This window comes from Grampus griseus (assembly GCF_964374135.1).
Source record: "Grampus griseus genome assembly, chromosome: 18".
NCBI classification, from domain to species: Eukaryota; Metazoa; Chordata; class Mammalia; order Artiodactyla; family Delphinidae; genus Grampus; species Grampus griseus.
This window is the reverse complement of record NC_139012.1, coordinates 47,566,573-47,593,311: the sequence shown is the minus strand read 5'-3', so window position 1 is coordinate 47,593,311 and position 26,739 is coordinate 47,566,573. Positions and strand designations below refer to the sequence as shown.

The 26,739-nt window shown below is 36.4% G+C and overlaps 1 protein-coding gene across 4 annotated transcripts in view; it reads right to left on the bottom strand.

Annotated features, from left to right (window-relative positions):
- Window positions 1-26,739, bottom strand: part of DIAPH3 (diaphanous related formin 3) — a gene marked incomplete at both ends in the record, with an annotated part of 549,577 nt that overhangs the window by 386,115 nt on the left and 136,723 nt on the right. For all 4 annotated transcript variants that reach the window (XM_082675745.1, XM_082675746.1, XM_082675747.1 and 1 more), the window contains 2 exons: window positions 1,297-1,366; window positions 1,449-1,523. In XM_082675745.1, coding sequence (XP_082531871.1) covers window positions 1,297-1,366; window positions 1,449-1,523 — 145 coding nt within the window. The remainder of the gene's footprint in view (window positions 1-1,296; window positions 1,367-1,448; window positions 1,524-26,739) is intronic.

Here is a 26,739-nt window from a genome sequence, read left to right as displayed (position 1 = left end):
AGAAACGAAGACCCAACACAGCAAAAATAAATTAATTAATTAATTAACTCCTACCCCCAACATCTTCAAAAAATAAATAAATAAGGATAAGGCAAAAATATTAAAAATTAAAATTAATCAGAAATACAGTTTTGCTATAAAACACAAATCATCACCCAACATAGATAAAAGTTCCTCTCCCGCTGTCTAATGAATGAAAACACCTATCATTACTGCACACATCATGAGATAGATATGATTAGATGTTAGAGCTAGAGACATGGCATGGAATAGAGCTAATTTCTGCAATTAACAGTATGAAAAAAAGGAAACACAGTTTGATAAACCCAGCTTCAGTGCAGAGCATAAACCATTTCTCTCTTCTAATATATCTTCTTTAAATATTCAAACTGCAGACCTGTCATATTATATTTGGTTTCAATATTACAGTTGGCTCTTGAACATCACAGGGGTTAGGGGCACCAACTCCTCATGCAGTCAAAAATCCGAGTATAATTTCTGACTCCCCCAAGACTTAACTACAAATAGCCTACTCTTGACCAGAAGTCTTACCAATAACCCAGAGTTGATTAACACGTATTTTGTATGTTATATGTATTATATACTATATTCTTACAATAAAGGTAGAGAAAAGGTTATTTTAAAAAAGCAGAAGGAAGAAATAATACACTTACAGTACAAATATGTATTTATTTTTAAAAATCCACATATAAGTGAACCAGTGCAGTTCAAACACATATTGTTCAAGGGTCAACTGTACTTGCATTAAGCATCATTGTTCCTCCACCTCTGGGACCTGTTCATATCTGTTCACATTAATTTCATTAAAAATTTAAATCTCTAGACTATAAAAATGAAGTCTTTCCAACTTAATTCTTTGGTAATAAGTATTACTGCAGACCACATTTAATAATCGTTTATGATTTCAAAGCTGATTCATGCTATACTTCTGAAAATTAAAAGAGAAGAGGGAAGGGAGAAAGAGAAGGGAAAAAAAAGAGGACAGATAAGGATGTAGAGAGGTAGGGAGGAAGGACAGGAGGAAAAGAAAATTAATCTGCGCATGAAGGGTTAAGCACCAGAAGAGGATCTATTCATCCCCAAGTTTCTCCTGTTGAGAGAGTTGATTTGACAGAAAACTAGAAATCAATACTTCAATATTTTTTCCATTGTATACTGAAGAGCTTATCAAAGCAATGCATCACTTTAGTGCAAATTCTATATTACATAACTCTTCTTTCATAAGAATTTCTGTAAGAACTGATAAAGAACAACTACAATTACCTATGTACATACCTGGGTGTTCATCAAGGCCTTTAGACACTGTATGACTTTGTGCTGATTCTTCTTTATCATTTTTTCTTGTCTGCATAAAAGATATCAATGTTGGAATCATCACTGGACATGCAAATGTAGCTTAATTAGAAATAATGATTAGCAATACTTACATTTTGCCACTAATCAGCTTTTCCAAAATGTCCAGTAATAATCCAAGCCCCTCATGTCCAAAGCTCTCCACCCAACTGAAAAACAGAAGAAAGGGTAGTCATATATTAAGTCAGTATTCTAGTTTGGAATATCACAATAACGCTATATACTCACAAATATTTTGCACTTGTTATATTCTAGTCATAAATACAATAAAAGAATAACACTATGTGTAAAATCATTCATGATTCATAATCTTTGTGAAAAAAGGAGCGATGATGTGATAAGCCAGTGATGTGCTGAACCCAGCTTGCACTTGGCTTGTGAGAGCTGAGTGTGCCCAGCTCTTCCATGCCCCATGTCCATTGACATCATGTTAGTAGCTTAAAACCTGCCATGTTGGAAGTATTGACACTACAGAAATCAGCAAATGCTGCCAATCAGAGTATCCCCTCACCCAGAGCTGGCTGTTAAACATTTAACAGCACACCACTGGATAAGCCTCACTCTGGACTATTCCAAAGAGCAGAAATTGGGCAAGGGAGCAATATTTAAAGAGAAAAGATTCCGGTCTACATAAAGAAAAAGATTACTGGAAAAATTAGTCAAAATATTGTAAAAGCATGTTCTAGGAGAATTTTCCAAACCACTAAAATACATCTTTATAAATGTTAACAATTTATTAAATTTCAACGTTCAGTTGCACTTTTAAAAACAGCTTTATCATTATTTTTATTTATTATTTATTTATATTTTTTTGCGGTACACGGGCCTCTCGCTGTTGTGGCCTCTCCCGTTGCAGAGCACAGGCTCCAGACGCGCAGGCTCAGCGGCCATGGCTCACAGGCCCAGCCGCTCCGCGGCATGTGGGATCTTCCCGGACCGGGGCACAAACCCGTGTCTCCTGCATTGGCAGGTGGACTCTCAACCACTGTGCCACCAGGGAAGCCCTATCATTATTTTTAAATAAATATTTTCATCTTGACCCAACCACCTCTATTCCATTAAACCCATTAATATAATCAAAGTATGTATGCAATTAGGATAGCAGTGCCAATAGACAACAGCTCACCTTGATTATAGGAAAACCACCTTAGGACAAATCAGTGTTGATTTGGAAAGCCTAGCACAATAAATAAAATAATGTTAACAATAAGTCTTCCAAAAAGTAGAGGAAAGAAAAAGATATAATATGCTATATATGTGTATTTCTTTGTATATATGTGCTTGTATACATATTTGTTTGTATGTATGATTTTATGTGTGTATGTGTGTCTGTGTGTAGCCTTTGAAAAATGGAATATTAATAACAAACTTTCATCCAATAATCAAAAGCAGGATGTTATATAAAGAATAAAAAATTTAAGTCACATACCAGCTTATAATGCCATTTTCTTACTTAAGACACAATATTAATTCCTTAGAAAATAAGAGTAAACACCAAATGTAATATATCTGCATGAAAAATAAAAATATTATTTTAAAAATTCCAGGGACTTCCCTGGTGGTCCAGTGGTTAAGACTCGGCACTTCCATTGCAGGGGGCGCAGGTTTGATCCCTGGTTGTGGAACTAAGAGCCCACATTTTTGGCATGGTGTGGCCAAAAATTAAAAAAAAAAAAATTCCCTCTTCTTCACTTGTACACTTCTGTGAACATGGCTTAATCACCTACAAACAGTCAGAGTTTCTGATTTTAACCACCCTCCCACAAAGAAAAGAATTTGCCATTTAGATTGGCAGACTCATCTCAGACTATTTTACTCATCTCTTCTCTATGAAAACCACAGAATAACTAATTCAAGAATGCACTTAAACAGGAAAGATACTCCATGTAAAAGAAAAGACTGAAGATCACTATTATAGCTAAGGTGAAGAAAAAAGTTCAATATAAGTTGGTGTTTTCAAACCAGGATGCTACTTCAAAAGTTAAGAGTTCACTCTCCACTATCAGCATCGCACAGATTACTTGTAGGCATTTCAAATCTTGCTTTCATATTTCATGTAAACGCCTACAGCATCCCACTTAACTGTTTGCCTTGTTGACATCCAATTCTGTATTTATTCTTATTTCACTTGCAACAGCGAAGCTTGAAATCAAACATGCAAGGAGTAATTTGAACGTTTTGGTGGGCTGGAACTGAGATGTGTGGACCGACTGTTCATCAGACCCTCCTGTCTTAGTACCTCACAGTAAGACTTCAGTATTTTGTTTGAAGTGTTTCTCAACAATCTCTATATTCAAAAGTATATCCATTAAGATATCGTAAAGCTAATATAAATGGTTTAGGATTCTTCATACTGCTATCACCTTCAATCATCATACAGAATAAAGTTACTATTCCTAAAACTGCCTTATAACAAAATACACAAAGTATTTTAAAATTATGTTAATGTAACAAAAAGATTTTCTTGCACATGATATGCTCATGTTGGAGCCCACTATAAAATTCAGGAAGCATATCAATCCAGGTAAATCAAGTCTGAGTAATAAATAATAGAACACAGCTATTTTGAAGATTTATCACCCTATTATAACAACTATTTAACTACACAATACTGAGATCCACAGAATTTCTCAAATCAACTATTTCTGGACCCACTAAATAACTCTCTTCTACAATGCAGAACATGAGTCATTAAAGTAAAACTTATGTCCACTCATGCATATTACATATGAACTAATTCTCTATAAAAGAAACTTACTAAGGTTGAATGTAAAGAAGCATTATACCCAGTTACTTTACACTACAACCTTTTAACTCACGGTGGGAATTAATTTCTTGACAATGATAATATCAGAGAGATTGGCAACAGCCTTCTGAAAGCCAGACTATACTTTACATCATAAAACATATCAATAACAAGGAAAGTCAGACAGGGTGCAGGGAAAGGAAGATAAGATTCTTGATAACAAAAGAAACACTAATATGTAAACATAAAAAGAAAGCTGATGAAAATACTTACTGAAAAGGTAATATTATAATACAAACTAAATGTGCATAAAAAGTTTCCGTGTTTTTCTTAAAAATTTGCAAGGCCAACATATTCTTGTATTAACAAGTTATCATTCACAAACCCATTCTCTCAAAACCCTTGCCCTCACCCCTATTATTTTCAGCAATGTGATTTTTAAGAATAGGAGCAAATATCATTTCCTATCTCTTCTGGAAAAGATGTTCAAGATAAAAAAGTGATATTGAGTAGACAGGTCTGCAGTGCTGAGAGAGGTTTATTAAAATCGATAGCTTTCTACAGAAGTGAAAAATTTCTCATCATCAATGTAAGAAGCAACCTGGAAAAAAATTATCAACTGATCTATAAATGATCAATATTCAGGAAACAAAATCTATGCTATTTATTCTGTGCATGACAGCATAGTGCCATAGGGCATTATGTGGTTTAACTAAAACACCTGCATTCATGGATGAATAAGCACTGGGCAAATGTTTTTTTATTTGTGAATAGAAATGACAGAGATTAGTATGACGTGTAATGGAAAAAAAAAAAAACGCTTTAAAACATCAGAAAGTAATGTGCTAAGTACTAATTTAACACAAAATCTACCTCTTAAAATTCCATAACGGGAGAAGGTGAGATTTCCACTATTGAGAAACAACGGAAATGAGCTACAGCTGCTCACTGGAGAACTGAAAGATCGAGATACAGAGCTCAATGATATGGGTGCAGTACATCAGACACAACTTCTTTCACAGGAAGAGGATCGGCAGAAAGCGTTGACTTTGGAAGAATGTTGCAGCAAATTAGAAGGAAACTTTATGTCTTGATTCCATCAAGGACGAATCTGAGAAATGAAAACTGACAACAACTCTCTCGGACACCTTAACCGGACAGCAGCTACTATTAGAAGCCCTCTTTTTGAAGAGAGAGGGATGCCTACCGTCCCCATTCCTCAGAGAGGGTGATCACAGAGAGGACATTCAGATGTTAATCCTGTGGTTTGTGAGCAACTTGTATTTTCTAGAGATTTCACAATGGAACTATCCATTAAAAAACTACTGCTAGGGTGGACCTTCAAAATGGTGGAGAAGTAAGACGTGGAGACCACTTTCCTCCCCACAAGTACATGAAAAATACATCTATGTGTGGAACAACTCCTACAGAACACCTACAGAACGCTGGCAAAGGACCTCAAACGTCCCAAAGGGTAAGAAAATCCCCACGTACCTGGCCATGTGACTGACAGGGTCTTGGTGCTCCAGCCTGGTGTGAGGCATGAGCCTCTGAGGTAGGAGAGTGGAGTTCAGGACACTGGACCACCAGAGACCTCCTGGCCCGATGTAATATCAATCGGTGAGAGCTCTCCCAGAGACCTAAGACCCAACTCCACCCAATGGCCAGCAAGCTCCAGTGCTGGATGCCCCAAGCCAAACAACTAGCAAGAAAACAAACAATCCTTTAGGCAGAGGGAATCCCTAAAATCGTAATAAGTTAACAGACATCACAAAACACACCATGTGACACAGCCCTGCCCACCAGAAAGACAAGATGCAGCCACACCCACCAGAACACAGGCACCAGTCCCCTCCACCAGGAAGCCTACACAAGCCACTGAACCAACCTTACCCACTGGGTGCAGACACCAAAAGCAACAGGAACTATGAACCTGAAGCCTGCAAAAAGGAGACCTCAAACACAGTAAGTTAAGCAAAATGGGAAGACAGAGAAATATGCAGCAGATGAAGGAGCAAGAAAAAAACCCACCAGACCAAACAAATGAAGAGGAAATAGGCAGTCTACCTGAAAAAAGAATTCAGAGTAATGATAGTAAAGATGATCCAAAATGTTGGAAATAGAATGGAGAAAATACAAGAAACACTTAACAAGGACACAGAAGAACTAAAGAGCAAACAAACAATGATGAACAACATAACAAGTGAAATTAAAAATTCTCTAGAAGGAACCAATAGAAGAATAACTGAGGCAGAAAAAAATGGATAAGCAAAGTGGAAGATAAAATAGTGGAAATAACTACCACAGAGCAGAATAAAGAAATAAGAATGAAAAGAATTGAGGGCAGTCTCAGAGACTTCTGGGACAACATTAAATGCACCAACATTCGAATTATAGGGGTCCAAGAAGAAGAAGAGAAAAAGAAAGGGTCTGAGAAATATTTGAAGAGATTATAGTTGAAAATTTCCCTAACATGGGAAAGGAAATAGTTAAGTCTAGGAAGCGCAGAGAGTCCCACACAGGATAATTCCAAGGAGTAACACACAAAGACACATATTAATTGAACTGTCAAAAATTAAATACAAAGAAAAAATATTAAAAGCAGCAAGGGAAAAACAACAAATAACATACAAAGGAATCCCCATAAGGTTTAAGGTTAACAACTATTCTTTCAGCAGAAACTCTGCAAGCCAGAAGGGAGTGGCAGGACATATTTAAAGTGATGAAAGGGAAAAACCTACAACCAAGATTACTCTACCCAGCAAGGATCTCATTCAGATTTGACAGAGAAATTAAAACATTTACAGACAAGCAAAAGCTAAGAATATTCAGCACCACCAAACCAGCTTTACAACAAATGCTAAAGGAACTTCTCTAGGCAGTAAGCACAAAAAAAGGAAAAGACCCACAAAAACAAACCCAAAACAATTAAGAAAGTGGTAATAGGAACATACATATCAATAATTACCTTAAATGAAAATGGAGTAAATGTCCCAACCAAAAGATATAGATAGACTGGCTGAATGAATGCAAAAACAAGACCCATATATATGCTGTCTACAAGAGACCCACTTCAGACCTAGGGACACATACAGACTGAAAGTAAGAGGATGGAAAAAGATATTCCATGAAATGGAAATCAAAAGAAAGCCGGAGTAGCAATTCTCATCAGACAAAATAGACTTTAAAATAAACATTATTACAAGAGACAAAGAAGGACACTACATAATGATCAAGGGATCAATCCAAGGAGATATAACAATTGTAAATATTTATGTACCCAACATAGGAGCACCTCAATACATAATGCAAATGCTGACAGCCAAAAAAGGGGAAATTGACAGTAACACAATAATAGTAGGGGACTTTAACACCCCATTTCACCAATGGACACATCATCCAAAATGAAAATAGATAAGGAAACACAACCTTTAAAAGACACATTCAACAAGATGGACTTAACTGATATTTATAGGACATTCCACCCAAAAACAACAGAATACACTTTCTTCTCAAGTGCTCATGGAATATTCTCCAGGATAGATCATATCTTCGGTCACAGATCAAGCCTTGGTAAATTTAAGAAAATTGAAATCATATCAAGTGTCTTTTCCCACCACAACTCTATAAGACTAGATATCAATTACAGGGGAAAAAAACTGTAAAAAACATAAACACATGGAGGGTAAACAATACAGTACTAAATAACCAAGAGATCACTGAAGAAATCAAAGAGAACATTAAAAAATACCTAGAAACAAATAAACAACCTAACCTTACACCTAAAGCAATTAGAGAAAGAAGAAACAAAAAACCCCAAAGTTAGCAGAAGGAAAGAACTCATAAAGATCAGATCAGAAATAAATGGAAAAGAAATGAAGAACACAATAGCAAAGATCAATAAAACTAAAAGCTGGTTCTTTGAGAAGAAAAACAAAATTGATAAACCACTAGCCAGACTCATCAAGAAAAAAAGGGAGAAGACTCAAGTCAATAGAATTAGAAATGAAAAGAGAGAAGTAACAACTGACACTACATAAATACAAAGGATCATGAGAGATTACTACAAGCAACTCTATGCCAATAGAATCGACAACCTGGAAGAACTGGACAAATTCTTAGAAAGGCACAACCTTCCAAAACTGAACTAGGAAGAAATGGAAAATATGGACAGACCAATCACAAGTAATGAAATTGAAACTGTGATTAAAAATTTTCCAACAGGGCTTTGCTGGTGGCGCACTGGGTGAGAAGCCACCTGCCAATGCAGGGGAAACAGCTTCAATCCCTGGTCCAGGAAGATCCCACATGCCACGTGTGGCATAACTACTAAGCCTATGCTCTAGAGCCCGTCAGCCACAACTACTGAGCCAACGCACCTAGAACCCGTGCCCCACAGGAAGAGAAGCCACCGCAACAAGAAGCCTGTAGGCGGCATGAAAGACCCAAAACAGCCAAAAATAAATAAATTGATTTTTTAAAAAAATCTTCCAAAAAACAAAAGCCCAGGACCAGATGCCTTTACAGGCGAATTCTATCAAACTTTTAGAGAAGAGCTAACAGCTATCCTACTCAAACTCTTCCAAAATATAGCAGAGGGAGGAACACTCCCATAATCATTCTACGAGGCGACCATCACCCAGATACCAAAACCAAACAAAGATGTCACAAAAAAGGAAAACTACAAACCAATATCACTGTTGAACATAGATGCAAAAATCCTCACCAAAATACTAGCAAACAGAATCCAACAGCACATTAAAAAGATCATACACCATGACCAAGTGAGGTTTATCACATGGATGAGAGGATTCTACAATATACGCAAATCTATCAATGTGATACACCATATTAACAAACTGAAGGATAAAAACCATACAATAATCTCAATAGATGCAGAAAAAGCTCTTGACGAAATTCAACACCTATTTATGATAAAAACTCTCCAGAAAGTAGGCATAAAGGGAACTTACTTCAACATAATAAAGGCCTTATATGGCAAACCCACAGCCAACATCGTTCTCAATGGTGAAAAACTGAAACCATTTTCTCTAACATCAGGAACAAGACAAGGATGCCCACTCTCACCACTATTATTCAACATAGTTTTGGAAGTTTTAGCCACAGCAATCAGAGAAGAAAAAGAAATAAAAGGAATCCAAATCGGAAAAGAAGAACTAAAACTGTCACTGTTTGCAGATGACATGATACTGTACATAGAGAATCCTAAAGATGCTACCAGGAAACTACTAGAGCTAATCAATGAATCTGGTAAAGTAGCAGGATAAAAAATTAATGCACAGAAATCTCTTGCATTCCTATATACTAATGAGGAAAAAAATCTGAAAAGAAATTAAGGAAACACTGCCATTTACCATTGCAACAAAAAGAAAAAATACCAAGGAATAAACCTACCTAAGGAGAAAAAAGACCTGTATGCAGAAAACTATAAGACACTGATGAATGAAACCAAACACAATACAAACAGATGGAGAGATATACCATATTTTTGGATTGGAAGAATCAACATTGTGAAAATGACTATACTACCCAAAGCAATCTACAGATTCAATGCAATCCCTATCAAACTACCACTAGCATTTTTCACAGAACTAGAACAAAAACTTTCACAATTTGTATGTAAACACAAAAGACCCCGAATAGCCAAAGCAATCTTGAGAAAGAAAAACAGAGCTGAAGGAATCAGGCTCCCTGAATTCAGATTATACTACAAAGCTACAGTAATCAAGACAGTATGGTACTGGCACAAAAACAGAAATATAGATCAATGGAACAGGATAGAAAGCCCAGACATAAACCCATGCATATATGGTCACCTTATCTTTGACAAAGGAGGCAGCAAAGTACAACGCAGAAAAGACAGCGCCCTTAATAAGTGGTGCTGGGAAAACTGGACAGCTACATACAAAAGAATAAAATTAGAACATTTTGTAACACCATACACAGAAATAAACTCAAAATGGATTAAAGACCTAAATGTAAGGCCAGACACTGTCAAACTCTTTAGAGAAAAAGCTACGAGGAACACTCTTTGACATAAATCACAGCAAGATCCTTTTTGACCCACCTCCTAGAGAAATGGAAATAAAAACAAAAGTAAACAAATGGGACCTAATGAAACTTAAAAGCTTTTGCACAGCCAAAGAAACCATAAACAAGACGAAAAGACAACCCTCAGAATGGGAGAAAATATTTGCAAAAGAAGCAACTGACAAAGGATTAATCTCCAAAATATACAAGCAGCTCATGCAGCTCAATATCAAAAAAGCAAACAACTCAATCCAAAAATGGGCAGAAGATCTAAATAAACACTTCTCCAAAAAAGATATACAGATTGCCAACAAACACGTGAAAGAATGCTCAATATCACTGATCATTAGAGAAATGCAAATCAAAACTACAATGAAGTATCACCTCACACCAGTAAAAATGGCCATCATAAAAAAATCTACAAACAATAAATGCTGGAGAGGGTGTGGAGAAAAGGGAACCTTCTTGCACTGTTGTTGTGAATGTAAATTGATATAGCCACTATGGAGAACAGTATGGAGGTTCCTTAATTAACTAAAAATAGAACTACCATATGACCCACCAATCCCACTACTGGGCATATACCCTGAGAAAACCATAATTCAAAAAGACACATGCACGCCAATGTTCATTGCAGCACTATTTACAATAGCCAGGACATGGAAGCAACCTAAGTGTCTATCGACAGACGAATGGATAAAGAAGATGTGGCACATATATACAATGGAATATTACTCAGCCATAAAAAGAAATTAAATTGAGTTATTTGTAGTGAGGTGGAGGGACCTAGAGCCTGTCATACAGAGTGAAGTAAGTCAGAAAGAGAAAATCAAATACAACATTCTAACACATATATATGGAATCTAAAGAAAAAAAAAATTGTTCTGACGAACCTAGGGGCAGAACAGGAGTAAAGATGCAGACATAGAGGATGGACATGAGGACACGGGGAGGGGGAAGGGTAAGCTGGGACGAAGTGAGAGAGCAGCACTGACATATATACACTACCAAATGTAAAATAGATAGCTAGTGGGAAGCACCTGCATCTCACAAGGAGATCAGCTTGGTGCTTTGTGACCCCCTAGAAAAGTGGCCTAGGGAGGGTGGGAGGGAGATGCAAGAGGGAGCGGATATGGGGATATATGTATATGTATAGCTGATTCACTTTGTTATACAGCAGAAACTAACACACCAGTGTAAAGTAATTATACTCCAATAAAGATGTTTAAAAAAAAAAGTTCCATAACTGGAAATACCAAACCCTTCTCTTTTAATTGCTTCAAGAAAAACTAAGTGTATTACCATTTAGCACTTCCTAGTAGGGGTCTCAATGTAGGAGAAAAAAAGAGGTGAAAAGGTGACAGAAGAAATAAAAAGAGGGAGAGGGGCAACTGGTCTCTAGGATTAAATGTTCAAACCACCTTCAAATGTTCAAAGCAGCTTAGGATTGGAAATTGTTATTGCTTCCAGAGACAGAGGACGAAATCAAAAGTGCAGAGTGGTTTACAGTGTAATTTTGGGTTTATGAAGCAAATACAGTCACTTCATAAAGCAGAAATGGTAATCAGGTCTCAAATTTACTTCCTGGCCAAAGGAACAAATCACCATCTATATGTTTCCCATAGACTAAAGTTAAAGTTATTACCTCTCTTCCCAAGTGTGCTCTAAGGAAGAGAAAGACAAATGCATCATGGATTGTCAGAGTTGGAATAAACCTACCAGATCATAAGGGCAACCTCACCTGTTACATACACCTGCAGGACAGGGACTATTTCTTATTTGTCTTTAAATCCCAGCACCTAGCACATATTAAGCACCAAAATAGTTTTGGAATGAAAGTGAAACTCCTTCCACTTTTATATACAGTTGACCCTTGAACAACACAGGGCTTAAGGCCACTGACCCTCCATTTAGTCAAAAATCGGTGTATAACTTATAGTAAGCCCTCCACATCTGTATCTGCAGTACCTCCATATCCGCGGTTCAGCATCCTCAGATTCAACCAACCTCAGATTGTGTAGTATAGTAGTATCTACAATTGAAAGAAATCTGCTTATAAGTGGACCCATGTAGTTCAAACCTATGTTGTTCAAGGGTCAACTGTATAAGGAAAGGGACACAGAGAGAAGTTAAGGTCGCTTAGAAATAGCACTAAGTCTGCCGATGCATGCCCTGGCTCATGACCTTAACTTTATATATTTAGAAAAAGGCACCAAGTGATGACGCATTCCACGCAACATCACTGACACTGTTTCAATCTTCATGCCAGAAACATCAATTCTGATTCTAGAACTGGTACTTATACATACTGAACCAAGAAGGATAAATCTGAGTCCCTGTCCTACATCACACTTTAGGACTTGACTGACTGCTGCTCAAAGGATGATGTTTCACCACTACTAAAACAAATGCTCATTAACTAAGTCAGTCAGCCTTTAGTAGGGGCGCACTGTGTGCTCGATACTGCACTAGGGATGAGAAATACAAAGCTGAATAAAACATGTTCTCTGCCCTTGAAAAAATTCACAGACTACTGGTTGAAACAAATGTCGAGCAAAATTATTTCCATAATGTAAGACATGCTATAATCATGGTGCTAAGGGAACAGAAAGAAGGTGCAGCACCTACCTCTCCTGGGAACAAAGCAGCTGATGTCTGCCCTCAGTCTTGATGGATAAGTCACAGAAAGAAAGAGAAGTCGCTAAGCCAGAGGGAATACATGTAAAACATTAAATATGAAAGGCATGGCCTGTGCTAAGCACAAGTGGCTGTATCTGAGATAAAAAACCAAACAGGTAGGAAGGAGCTTGTGAAAAACCTATATACAGTCAGCACTCCATATCCATGGGATCAACAAATTGCAGATCAAAAACATTTGAAAAAAAGAAAATTCCAAAAAGTTCAAAAGGCAAAAGTTGAACTTGCTACACACCAGCAACTATTTACATAGCATTTCTGTTGTATTTACAACTATTTGCCTAGCCTTTACATTATTAGGTATTATAAGTAATCTAGAGATGATTTAAAGTATACAGGAGAATGTACATAGGTTATATGCAAATACTATACTATTTTATGTAAGGAACTTGCGCATCCTCAGATTTTGGTACTGATCCCCCACAGATACCAAGGGATGACTGAACAATGCCATGGGCAATAAGAAGCCACTACAGGGTTAGGCATACGTGGTAGACAGAGTAATCCCACCCCTACCCCTCAAAGATGGCCACGTCTCAACATCAGAACCTATGAATACCCTACATAGAAAAGGGGGAATTAAAAACGGAATTAAGGTTGCTACCAGATGATTTTAAAATAGGGAGATTACTCTAGATTATCCAGATGGACCAAATCTAATTACGTAATTCATTAAAGCTGAGACCCTTTCCCAGGTGGGTTAGAGAGATGAAATGGAAGAAAGGAGATTCAAAGCATGAGATGGACTCAACCTGCCTTTACAGGCTTTAAAGATGGAGGAAGGGGAATATGAACCAAGGAATGTGGGTGGAATCTAAAAAGCTGAGACAACCCTAAACTGACAGCTAGCAAGGAAACAGGATGCCAGTCTCACGAATGCAGGGAATTGAATTCTGCTAATAACCCAAATGATCAAGCAAACAGGGTTGAGTCTCCTCATTCTTGAACACACAACATGTCTCCATTTATTAAGACCTTCTTTGATTTCCTTCACCATGATTTTGTAGTTTTCAGCATAAAAGTCCTATACACAATTTGTTTAGACTTACACCAGAGTATTTTGTTTGTTTGTTTGTTTTGGAGCAGTGGTAAATAGTGTTGTTTTCCAAAAGTCATTGCTAGAATATAGAAATACAATTGATCGTTTTGTTCAGGTAAAAAACAGATAATATAAATTTACCCTCTGAATATTTAAGTGTTCAGTACAGTACTGTCAACTGCATTCCCACTGTTGTACAACAGAGCTCTAAAACGTTTCGTCTTGTGAAACACAATTGATTTTTGTTTATCCTGAATCCTGAAATCTTGCTGAACTCAGTGATTAGTTCTAGTTCAAAAAGTTCTTTGAACTTTTCTGTGTAAACAACTATGTCACCTGTAAATACGGACAGTTTTATTTCTTCCTTTCTGATTCGTATGTGTTTTATTTCATTGTGGCCTCATTGCTCTGGCGAGAACTTCTAGCACTGTGTTAAGAGTGTTAAGAGGGAAAGTCCCTGCTTTGTTCCCAGTCAGAGGGGAAAAGCATTCAGTATTTCACCACTATATACCATAGTAGCTACAGGATTTTTGTAGGTTCATGTTATCAAGTTAAAGTACCCCTCTGTATTAGTTTCCTAGGGTTGCTATAACAAAGTATCACACAGTGGGTGACTTAAAACAACAAACTTATTCTCATAGCTCTGGAGTCTGGAAGCTCAAAATTAAACTGTCAGCAGAATCAGGCTCCCACTGAGGCTATGGATAGAATCTTTCTTTGCCTCCTCTTAGCTTCTGGTGGTAGCTGTTAATCTAGGATTCCCATACCTCTGTCATCACGTTGTGTGCTCCCGATGTCTCTTTTCTTCTTATAAGGACACCTGTTATATCAGATTAAGAGTCCATTCTACTCCCTATGATCCCATCTTAATTAATCTGCAATAAAGTCACATTTCTAAGGTGCAAGTTAGGACTTAAACATATCTTTCTGGGGAACACAATTCAATCCATAACATCTATTCTTATTTTTATGACAGTTTTTATCATGAAATAGGGGTTAAGTTTTATCAAATGCTTTGTCTGCATCAATTGATATGATCAGGCGACTGTTCTTCTCTAGCCTTGTCCATATAGTATATTACAATAAGTTTTTTTGTCTATATTCATGATGGACATTGCTCTGTAAAGGTGGAGCTTTCAGGTTTGTTTTTGTTTTGTCTTGTTATTGTTTTTGTCTGGTTTTGCTATCTGTACAAGCTTCATAAATTGCAAACTGTTCCCTGCTCTTGTATTTTCTGGAAGAGACTGTGTAGAATTGATATTATTTTTCTTCAAATATTTGGTAAAATTCTCTAGTGAAATCATCTGTACTTGATCTTTCAAGGAGTTTCAAATTAGTAATTCAATTTCCTTAATAGAGGACTATTCAAATTTTCTATCTCATATTGGGAATGTTGTAGTACTTTATGCTTTTCAAAGAATTGGTCTTTTTCATCTAAGTTGTCAATTTTGTGTGTTTACAGTTGTTTGTAGCATTTCCTTATTACCCTCTTGATGTAGGGTCTATAGTGATATTCTCTGTTTCATTCCTGATATTGGTAACTTGTGTCTTCTCTTTTTTTCCTCATCAATATTAACAAAGGCTTGTCAATTTTATTAATCTCTCCAAAGAGCCAGCTCCTTGTTTCACTGATTTACTCTATTGTTGTTCTGGTTTCAATTTAATTGATTTCTGCTGTTTATTATTTCCCTCCTTCTGCTTGCTTTGGGCTTACTTTCTTTTCTTTTTTTTTTAAGATTCTTTTTTTTTGGCGGCACCACACAGCTTGCGGGATCGTAGTTCCCTGACCAGGGATTGAACCCAAGGCCTTGGCAGTGAGAGCACGGAGTCCTAACCACTGGACCGCCAGGGAATTCCCTATTTTTTTTAGATTCTTAAGGTGATAACTGAAATTACTAATGTGAGCCTTTTCCTCTTTTCTAATGTATGTGTTTAGTGCTATAGTACTGCTTTAGATGTGTCCCACAAATTTTGAAATGTGGTATTCTCATTTTCATTATGCTTGGTATATTTTTTGTTTCTTTCGAGACTTCTTCTTTGACCCAAGGACTAGATAGAAGTGTGTTGTTTACTTTCCAAATGTTCAGAAGTCTTCCTGTTATCTTTCTGTTAGTGATTTCTAGTTTGAGTCCATTTTGGTGAGAGAACACATTTAGTATGATTTCAATTCTTTTAAATTTGATGAGGTTTGCTCTGTAGCCCAGGATATGGTCTGTCTCGGTATATGTTCTGTGGTAATAAGAAAAGAATGTGTATTCTTTTATCATTGGATGGATTCTTCTATAAATATATGCTTTTGCTTGATGGTGGTGTTGAATTTTTTATACCCTTTTTGATTTTCTGTCCACATGTTGTATCAATTGTTGACTTAGTTGTTAAGTCTCCATATCTAATTGTGGATTTATCTATTTTTCCTTTCAGTTCTATTATTTCTTGTTTCATGTGTTTTGCATATCTGTGATTTGACACATACACATTTAGGATTGAGCTTTTGGTGGTTTGACTCTTATTATATAGAATCAATCTCTTTTACTTCTTTACTCTGAGGTCTAAATTATATTAAAAATAGCCACAACTGCTTTCTTTTGATTAACATTTGTATATATGTCTATTAAGCTTTTACTTTCCATTTGCCTATATCAATATATTTGAAGTAAATTTCTAATAGAAAATATATAACTAGTGATATTTTTAATCCAGTCTGCAAATCTCCTTTAATTAGCATATAACCATTTACACCTAATGTAATTATTAATATGTTAAGGTTTCAGTCAACCTTTTTTTTTTTTGGTTTTTGTTTGTTCACTTTATCTTCTTTTTCCTGACTTCCCATGGTTTACTTCAACATGTTTTAGAATTCCATTTTGATTTACCTAATGTGTTTTTCATGTATATCTCTTTGTATGGCCTATTCAGTGTTTGTTCTAGATATTATGTCATAATATGTCACAGTTTATTGGTGTCACCATTTCACAAGTTTGAGTGATTTATAGAAATTTTGCCTCCTGTTACGGACTGAAAAGTATTCCTCAAAATTCATATGTCGAAACCCAAACCCACAATGTGACTATATTTGTAGATACGGCCTTTAAAGTGTTAATTAAGGTTAACTGAGGTCATAAGAGTAGGGCCCTGATCCAGTATGACGAGTGTCCTTACAAGAGTAGGAGACACCAGGGATGCAGAGAAAAGGCCAAGTGTGGACACAGTAAGACAGTGGCCGTCTACACGTCTAGGAAAGAGGCCTCAGAAGAAACCAACCCTGCTGGCACCTTGATCTTAAGGTTTCAAGCCTCCAGAACTGTGAGAAAATAAATTTCTGTTGTTTAAGTCATCCAGTCTGTAGTATATTGTTATGACAGCTCTCCCTTTACTCTTCCCATTTATAGAATCATTGTTTTTTAAGTATTTCTTCTACATGGATTCAGAACTACATCAGACAGCATTATAAATTTTGCTTCCACCATCAAACATAATTTACAGAAATCATGAGAAGGAAAGTATATTGTATATACCCTTATCTTTACTTACAGTGTTCTTTTTTTCTTCCTAATATTCCAAGGTTCCTTCTTTTATCTTTTCCTCTGTTTAGAAAATGTTCTTTAGTCATTCTTTTAGGTTAAGTTTACCGGCTACAAATTCTCTTGGTTTTCTTTCATCTAAGTATGTCTTGATTTACCCTTCATTCCTGAAGGATATTTTCACAGTATGTAAGAGTCTGAGCTGACTGTTCTTTTTTTTCTTCATTTGAAAACTTTTAATGAGGCTTTTGGCCTCCATAGTTTGATGAGAAATCCAATGTCATTCAAATTGCTTTTTCACATAACTAAAGTGTCATTTCTTGCTGCTTGTAAGATTTTTCTCTCTAAAAAATCTTAGCTTTCAGAAGTTTTACTATGATTTGTCTTAGCGTGAATTTCTTTGGGTTTATCCTGTTTGTGGTTCATTCAGGTTTCTTGAATCTGTAGGTTGATGTCTTTTGCCAAATTTGGGGAGTGTGCAGCCATTGTTTCTTCAAATAATTTAATATCCTGCTCTCTTTCTCAAATCCTTCCAGGACTCTGAAGACAGCAATGTTAGATCTTTAGTTATAGTACCATAGGCCCCTAAGGCTCTGTTCTTTTTTTTTTTTTTTTATGTTCTCTCTATTGTTCAGATTAGGTAATTTTTAATTTTTATTATTCTATACTGCAGTTTACCAATCCTTTCCTCTCATTCCTACATTTTGCTATTGAGCCCCCTTCAGTAAGTTTTTTTTTTTTAATTTCAGTTGCCATATTTTTCACTTCTACAATTTCCATTTGGATCTTTAAAGAAGAATACAGGAAAAAAAAAAAGAAGAAGAATAAAGTTTCTCCTATTTCCTTGCTGAAGCTTTCTATTTTCTCTTTTGTTTCAGCATATGCATAATTGCTCATTAGAATAGTTTTATGATGGCTGCTTTAAAAATCCTTGTCAGATAATTCTAATATCTACATCATCTCAATACTGGCATCTATTAATTATCTTTTTTATCTTATCAGTTTGAGATCTTCCTGCTTCTTGGGATGACAGGTTTTTATATTGACTCCTGGAAATTTTGGGTACCAAGCTAGGAGACTTTGGACCTATTTAAATCTCTTATTTTTAAGCTGGCTTCTTGTGATACTGCTCCAGTAGAGGAGGGAGAGGCAGCACATCAAGACTGCAAGGTGGGAACAGAAGTCCAGGTTCTGCACCTGGCCTCCACTCACATCTCTGAGGAGAGGTTCCCTGTTACTGTGGACATGGTGGGTGTGTGGGCTCCCCACCTGGCCACCATGGTACCTCCCTGGCAGGGAAAGATAGGACTGCCTCATTATGCTCACCATGGAACTTCCACTGGCACCAACAAGGGAGGTAGGGAGGAGGGTTATCTTGTTAACCAATGGATTGTGGTGCAAGTTTTGACTCTCTACTTGGTGCCCTATGACACCATCGCAGTGGGGAGAGGGAAGAGCTCCTCGCTATTGCTGTCTGGGGGTCTAAGTCCAGGCTCCCTACTAGGCTTTGATGGTGAGGGTGGGGATGGGGCACTATTTTTCTTCTGTGGTATTTGGTAGGCATACACTGGTTACTGTCACAGTTTTCTGTCTTGCTGGCTGCCCCTTTCATGGTCCCCTGGCTTAAGAGTAGTAGTAGCCTTTTATTGGGATTTTGTCTACGCTTATTAGTATTTCTAGGTTGCTGACTTCTTTAGGTCCAAATCTGGGATCGAAGAGGCAAAAAGAAAATTCACAGAACTCACCACCATGTTGTTCCTTGGGTCCCAAGTTCCCTAGCCTACGTGCCATTTTGTATTTATTTCATATACAATGTCTTATTTTTTTAGTTGTGCTTAGTGAGGAATAGGTAAAAGTACGTCTACTTCATCTTCTTAGAAACACAAGTTTGAAACATTTACAGTTAACATGTGAGAATCGGCAGAAACTCCCAACCAAGGCACCTGAGAAAAGGCAGTGAAGATGACATCAAATCTTAAGGAATACACCAGAAACTAATACAACGTTGTAAATCAATACTTCATAAATAAATAATTTTTTAAAAAAAACAAATCATAAGAAGAGAGAAAATAGATAAGAGTCAAGGGCCAACTGCTGAAGTGAGGTCAAATAAAAACTGAAAAGAACCATTAAAAGCTGAATTCAAGACCAGTTTATAAATAACTCTGTAATAGTAAAATTCTGATTGCAGAAGAATTAAAAAAAGAAAAAGGGTGATTAGAATAGGCATAATAAATGTAATAGGGGATAAAGATTTGATGGGAAAAATCTGAAGGAGAAACAAGAAGAGGTAAACAAACGAATAATTAAAATAGGGTATAACAAGCATTAGGACAAACGTAAGCAAAGGATGCTAAAGAAGCAGGTAAGGTAAGTACCTAATGTGGCAGGGGCTAGAAAAAAATCCTCAATCAAAGAAAATTTTATGCCTACAATTTTCACATGGAAAGATGCTAACATATCTTCAGTTTAAAAAGCAGATATGGTAATATGGTAATTTCTACTTTTTTTCAAAAATATGTGTTTTTTTTCCTTTATAGGAAATGTGTCACGTATGCGGAGCTATACACATTCTTAATTATCTCCTACCTAATCAGCTCACTCATTTACCTGCTGGTTTCCAATCCATGTATGAAACACTGGCTAACATCCATTGCAAAATGAGCATTCCAGGCAAGTGTTCTACTCTCTCATACATCCACATGCTTCTGCTCCCACCAAGAATCAGATGGATTGGTTTCCAAATCCATTTTTGCCAGTTGTACTTATTGCTATAATTACGTAATTTAAACTACATAAACAGACAACATATCATTGGGAAAAGTGTTGTTGTTCCTATGAAAATTAAGTCTAATGCTTTGGAAACATTTTTTAAAAGATGACATTTAAACAGTGCTATAGAAGTAGATGTAGACGCAAGCGTAAATATATTGAGAGATCATCAAAAAGACTTTTTTTAAAAGAGTAAGAATTCTATTCTCAGGTTACTTTGTAGAGCCCCCACTTTCCTGTTCCCCAGTAAAACACCATCATGAGGGCGACAACGCATCATGACTATGGTTTATGCAGTCAGCCTTTGTCTCCTCCAAGAACAGCTCTGGGTTCCACATCGAATATCTACAGAAAAAAATGGATGTTTATGTTTTGAACTTTTAAAAAAAAAGGGTATATGTGAATCATTTAGTTTATGATTCCCTGCTTTAACCAACTTTTTTCAAATAAATAACAATAGAGGTAAACAAGAGAACCTCCTCACACACACCCACTCCTACCCAAGAAGTTACAGTGTCCAAGTAGGTGATGCTATTCATTTCTCCTTCATTTTGCTTTTGTGTATTGTTTATTTTCCTGCCATGAATTTATATTTTTAATAGTAAGACAGCATTTTTTAATTACGAAAAACAATAATTTTACATGAACGCCTAGGGAAGCACAAAGTTATTTTGCTAAAAATCAACATAAGGAGCTTCTTGAAAGAGGAAAAAATACATCACCGGTCACATGTGACAAAGTAACAAATTTCAGACCTTAAACTTAGAAGGTCAGCTTTAATATGTATAATATCCAGATCCAATTTACATTCCCATGTCAGAGCAATATATCACCAATGCCGAATATAATTATAGCTTATTTTAAGCTTTCATTTTTACCTACTCTTAGCAAGGTGACTAATTACTTAAGATGAAGAGTTCTGGGGAGAGTACAAAGCAATTAACATGCTCTGTAGGGCAAAACAAACATACACCTACATCCCATTCAACAGGCCATCCACAAAAATGACACTAAATTATACAGGCGGATAGGGAATTTAGGAACTAAATAATGTTCTGATTGTAAAATCTACCAAACTTCAAAATACAACCATTAACGTATATTTTCTAGGAATTGACTTTTAAAGAAATTATGTATTTAAAACTAGCTATTTATTCCCCCCTCTAATATTAGATGAAATAATGAAGTAACAAACTGAATAATCCGTTCTCATAGTTACTTTTTAGCTACAACATATTCAAGGGTATAAAATGTCTACAGAAAGTATTCCAAATAAAATGTAAAGAAAACCAGATGAACTGCAATGACGAAAAACAAAGCACTTTATACAAGAAACATGAGTTCTTTATCTTTAGATAAAAAGATAGTAGGAGAACTACAGATTTAAAATAACATAATCACTATGCACTCTAATGAAAACTTAAGCCTACTATTAAAAGTAACACATTGCAGAAATTGAAACAGTTTAAAACTATTAAATAGTTTAAGTATTAGTAAGCAAATTTCTTAGTATCAAATGCATCATTACTTTAGGAAAGCGTTAACTGAATTATTCATTTTAGTATTAGTAAGCAAATTTCTTAGTATCAAATGCATCATTACTTTAGAAAGCATTAACTGAATTATTCATTTTAAATACAGACTAATTTGACAGCCAACAAATGGGGAAAGAAAAATTGTCATCACACTTTAGGCCTTCCACCATCTGTTCCCACCCTAAATACTTGCTACTACTGCCCAATACTAGTCCAACAGATCAGATCAGTCCATAAATTTAATTATTAAGTCCATAATCTGCCCTTAATTCTGTCAAGTTCATTCCTAGCTGCACTCATAATGCTCCCCTGCACAGAATTACCTCTTCTCTAACCAATGAAACGATTTCATCTTTCAAGGGCCAGTTCAAGTTTCCTCCTTGTTTGAACTCTCACTAATTTAAGTTTCTCCATTTGCTCAAAGGGTTTCATTCTCGTGATCCCAGATATTCCTCCAGTTACTGTCCATTTATTTCTCTCCTTTCTTTTATAGCAGAAGGTCTCAAATGATTTCATCACAGGTGTAATCAGTACATCTTCATCCATTCACTCCATCTCACTTCAATCTGGCTTCTGCCACGCAGACTCCACAAAATTACTTTTCTCAAAGGTCACTAACAGCCCTCCCCTTGCTAATTCCCACTGTATTACCTTGCCCTACCTCAGCAGCATTCTATGTGGTTTGCCACCCCCTTCTTTTGAAACACTCTTCCTCTCTTAGGTTCAGGAAATCAGCCTCCTGGTTTTTCCTCCTCCCCACCAGCCAGAGCTCAATCTGTTTTCCTGGCTTCTCCTCCCTTTCTGGGCCACAAATAATTGCTGAGTTCCTCAGAGCTTCTTCCAGGAACTCTTCTGTACCTTGCTCTCTTTCCAGATGCATGTGCACAGATACACACACCCCAGCCCTGGATCTCTGCCATTCTCAGAGCTTTATGTACAATCCACATATAAACAACAGTACATATCTCCACTCTACAGTTCTCCACTGAGCTGCAGACTCACATATCTGGCTCCTTGCCCGATATCTCAAATTGTGAAACTCTTGGACATATCAAACTTAACATGTTTAAAAGAGATATTTGATTTTCTTCTCCAAAATGCATGGAATCAGTAACAATCATTTTCCTCTCTCCCAGCATGGATGACGAATGTCGCCTGCCATGCACAAAGGATGTTGTAGACATCAGCCTCTGTAGCCACCCCCAATGGTGCACCTTGAGGGGATTCAGGATGGAGAAAAACATGATACTGGCCCTGGATAGTTAAGGTGCATATCAAAGAACAATTTCGACAAGCCCAGACTCTTGCATCTTCCCGTACACAGAAAACTGCTAAATTCATTAACTTGAGATGTCTGGTTTTCTTTAATTAGCAGTAATTTTTAGATATTCTGACTACCTAGGTTTTTTTTTTTTTTTTTTTTACAAAAGCTCCTATATATCCTGGCTCCTCCCTTACCTCTTCCGAACAGTCCCTCAGAGCTATCTGAGAGGCTGTCTCCTGGGCTTAAGTCCTCAGTAAGTCTGCTAAATAAAACATAACTCTCAACTTTTAGGTTGTGCAATTTTTTTTCAGTCAACACCAGTTAACAGCACTGCTATCGACCTCTTTGCTCAAGTCAAAAATCCAGGTTTTGGGTTCTCCTTTTCATTCACAGCCTACATCCAATCCATCAACATGTCCTACTGTTTCTACTTCACTTTATCTGCAAAATCCACCCAGCTCCTCGCCCACTACTACAATCCTTATCCAAGTCCCCTCATCCCTCCTGTGGCTACTTCCACAGCCTCCCTTCTGCTTTCCCTGTCCACTCTGTCCCATCTTGAATCTATTCTCTCCACAGAGCAGGAGTGATCTTTTTAAACAGGTAAGTTAGAATACATCACTTCCTGCTTTAAGCTCCTTAATAGCCTCCCACTTACTTAGAATAAAAATCCAATTTCCCTACCATGACTTTAAGACCCTCATGACCTGGCCACTGCCTACCTCTCTGACGGCCCCATCCGCCTGCCACTGTTTCTCCACCTCAGGTCTCTGCTGCCCAGGAGATGCTCCAGGACCAGCACCAATGCCTAAGCTTCTCTTATCTAGTTCCTTGTCCTCCTGATCTCTTAAACTTCACCATCTCAGACTTTCTCTGACCAGCTTGCATCTAAAAGCTCTCTATGCTTTACTGTTGGTCCCATACATTTTCTTGACTGAACTGATGATATCTTTTATTTACTTCTATTTTCTATGACTTTCCCCAGTATGCCTCTTGTTACTGTGGTACCTCACACAGGTAGAATATTACACCCTCGGCTGTACTCTAGTGGCATGTTATCCATGACACATACTTAAGGACTTAATTAGATAAGAGCTGGTGGTACATTTATTCTTTAGTGTTTGTTAGGCATTTCTCTCCAAATGGAATCTGAGCAATGTGAGGACCAGGAGAAGTGCTTGCACCTCTTCTAGTTTTGTAACAGGGAGGTCCATATAGGCACTAAAGTACCTGGCCTTCTACCCTGAAGAATGAGGAAGACAGGCTCATGCATATCACTTCATTTCATGCTTTAAGTTCCCTATTCTCTCCTTACTATTTAAGTTCATTTAACCTGCACTCTGATATTCTCTTCTGAGCCCCATATTAAGGTTCTACAACAACAGAACATTTTGTCCCCCTCCTCAGAAATTCACAGCATGACAGAGGAAGCAGTCATACCTAGACTCAAGAGTGAAAAGGCTCAAAACAAATGCACAAGGAAAATTACATGAATTTCTGATCTCTACAACTGTGTTATCCAATAGGTAGCCACTAGCGACGTGTGTATACTTAAATTAATTAAAATTTGATTGCTCAGTCACAGTAGCCACATTTCAAGTGCTTCATAGCCACCTGTGATGAGTTCGAAACACCATAGACACAGAGCATTTCCATCGCTGTACAAAGTTACTGGACTTCTGTTCAAATGAGCCTAATTTCTCTTTGGCCCTGCAGAGACACTCCAGGTGACCTTCCTGGTTCTAAGCTTAATGTGAGTGTTTCTTTTCTGTTACCTTTTATAAATTTTAACATACAAAAGATGTTTAACATATGAAAAGTATACCTATTTCTTTCTGATGTACATTACACCTGTAACAAAATAAACAGAAATCTGTGGCCAGTATAAAATTGAGTTTTACTCTATACGATTTTCTGAATCTAAGAAATTAAAACTTCCTTCTATTGCCAATATATTGTGCCTCCTTTAATATTAAGGCCTTTCTTTATTTATAGTTCTATATTTCTCTATGTAGAGTTATGTCAGAGAATATCAAGACAAGGATCAACTTACTTAAATTCTTTACTTAACCCACTCAGCAATATACTCAACACATAATGTCAAGACCAAAAAATTAGTCTCAGAATTAAACTATATAAATTTTCGTTTGTAGGATACCAAATAACTAGAAGCTTTAGTGCCTGCAGTACAAATAATTTTTCCACTGAAAATATTTATCTTTACCAAAGAAACCAAAGTATTCAGTAAATAACATCATACTGATAGCTATTATAGATTTGAACACAGAAGGTTTACATTTCTGAAAATGCAGACAATTATCACCGAAAAGAAGAAAGTTTCTTATATTTTGCCTTTACATCCATAAAAAATTGTTTAAGATTAACAGCAGTTTTTTTTCCCAAATTGCAGTAATCGAATCTTTTCAAATAGTTTTCATTCATATATTCTCCCTTTTATGCCTGAATATCAAACTACTCTATTTTAAAAGCAAAAATTTGCGACTCTATGTTACATTGTAACTGACTTTATATTTGAATAGGATTTTTTTTAATTAATCTTGGCTATTCAAACAGCAATTTATATTTCACTTTGAATAGACTGGGAGACATATATTTTAAAATAGATTGGCAGCACTTTACAATTCTAGGACTTTTCATGTCAAGTATAAACTGAGCTATATAGCTCTTATTCACCATTTGCAGAAAATATGTATTTCTCTGTTAAAAGCAATTACTCTATTTTCGATGTACTCTACTTTTATTGTTAACCTTGCATTCAAAGTCAAAGCTTTAAGATACAGGTAAAGTTAACTTTGAAACCAAATAATTATAATACATTTTAATATATCTATGAGCCAAAGCCAAGCTACAGTATGAATGACAATACACAAAGGAGAAAGCCTCCCAACTAGTGGGGAACATTCAACCTTCTAGAGAATCTCTCAGAAAAATGACACCAGCTTTGGAGCTGTTGTGAAAAATGCATTGGAAAGTAATGGCTTGCCCTTCAAAAATATCAAGTTAGTATTCACTTGAAAACATTAATAACTATTTTCTTCCAGGGCATGTTTTATTAATATTTCATTCATTTAAAGCACTTTGGAAAGAACAGCAAGCAAAATGGCCTAAAATTAGAGGTAATTCTCAACAAATATTTCTTTAATAAGCAATACTGTCATAAAAGTTACAAATCCTGAATGATAATTTACACATAAATAATGCAAGGCATATCCCAAGATATATGGCAATGTCTAAAGAGGTAAAGAAGAATATTAACATCCTACCTTACGCTTTGACTTCTTACTGGAAAACAACCTGGAAAAAATGCTTGTAAGAGGTAAAAGTAAGCACATCTCTGAGGAAATTTCTGTTTAAAAAAACCACGAACCTCACTAATATTTTTACTCTACCAAAGGGGATGTTTCTATGATGTGCCATATTGCCTATTTCCTCATCCTGACCACAGGTAGCCAAAGTGAAGGCCACCATGGACCAAAGCTATAGCACTCTGTCAGACCAGCCTCTCCTTTCCTTTCCTACTTTTTATAGTTGGTATGAAGCCCACTCCCTTAGCCTTATCCCACCAAGACTACAGTCCCTGCCATAGGCAGCCTCCCTTAGATCACTCTTTGATTCTCTTGATATGAATGTCTACTCATCCTTGGAGGTTTTAAAATATAAGCTTTAGTCTTTAAGACTTTAACTTCATATGTATTCTCATAGTCTTGAATATAACTTTG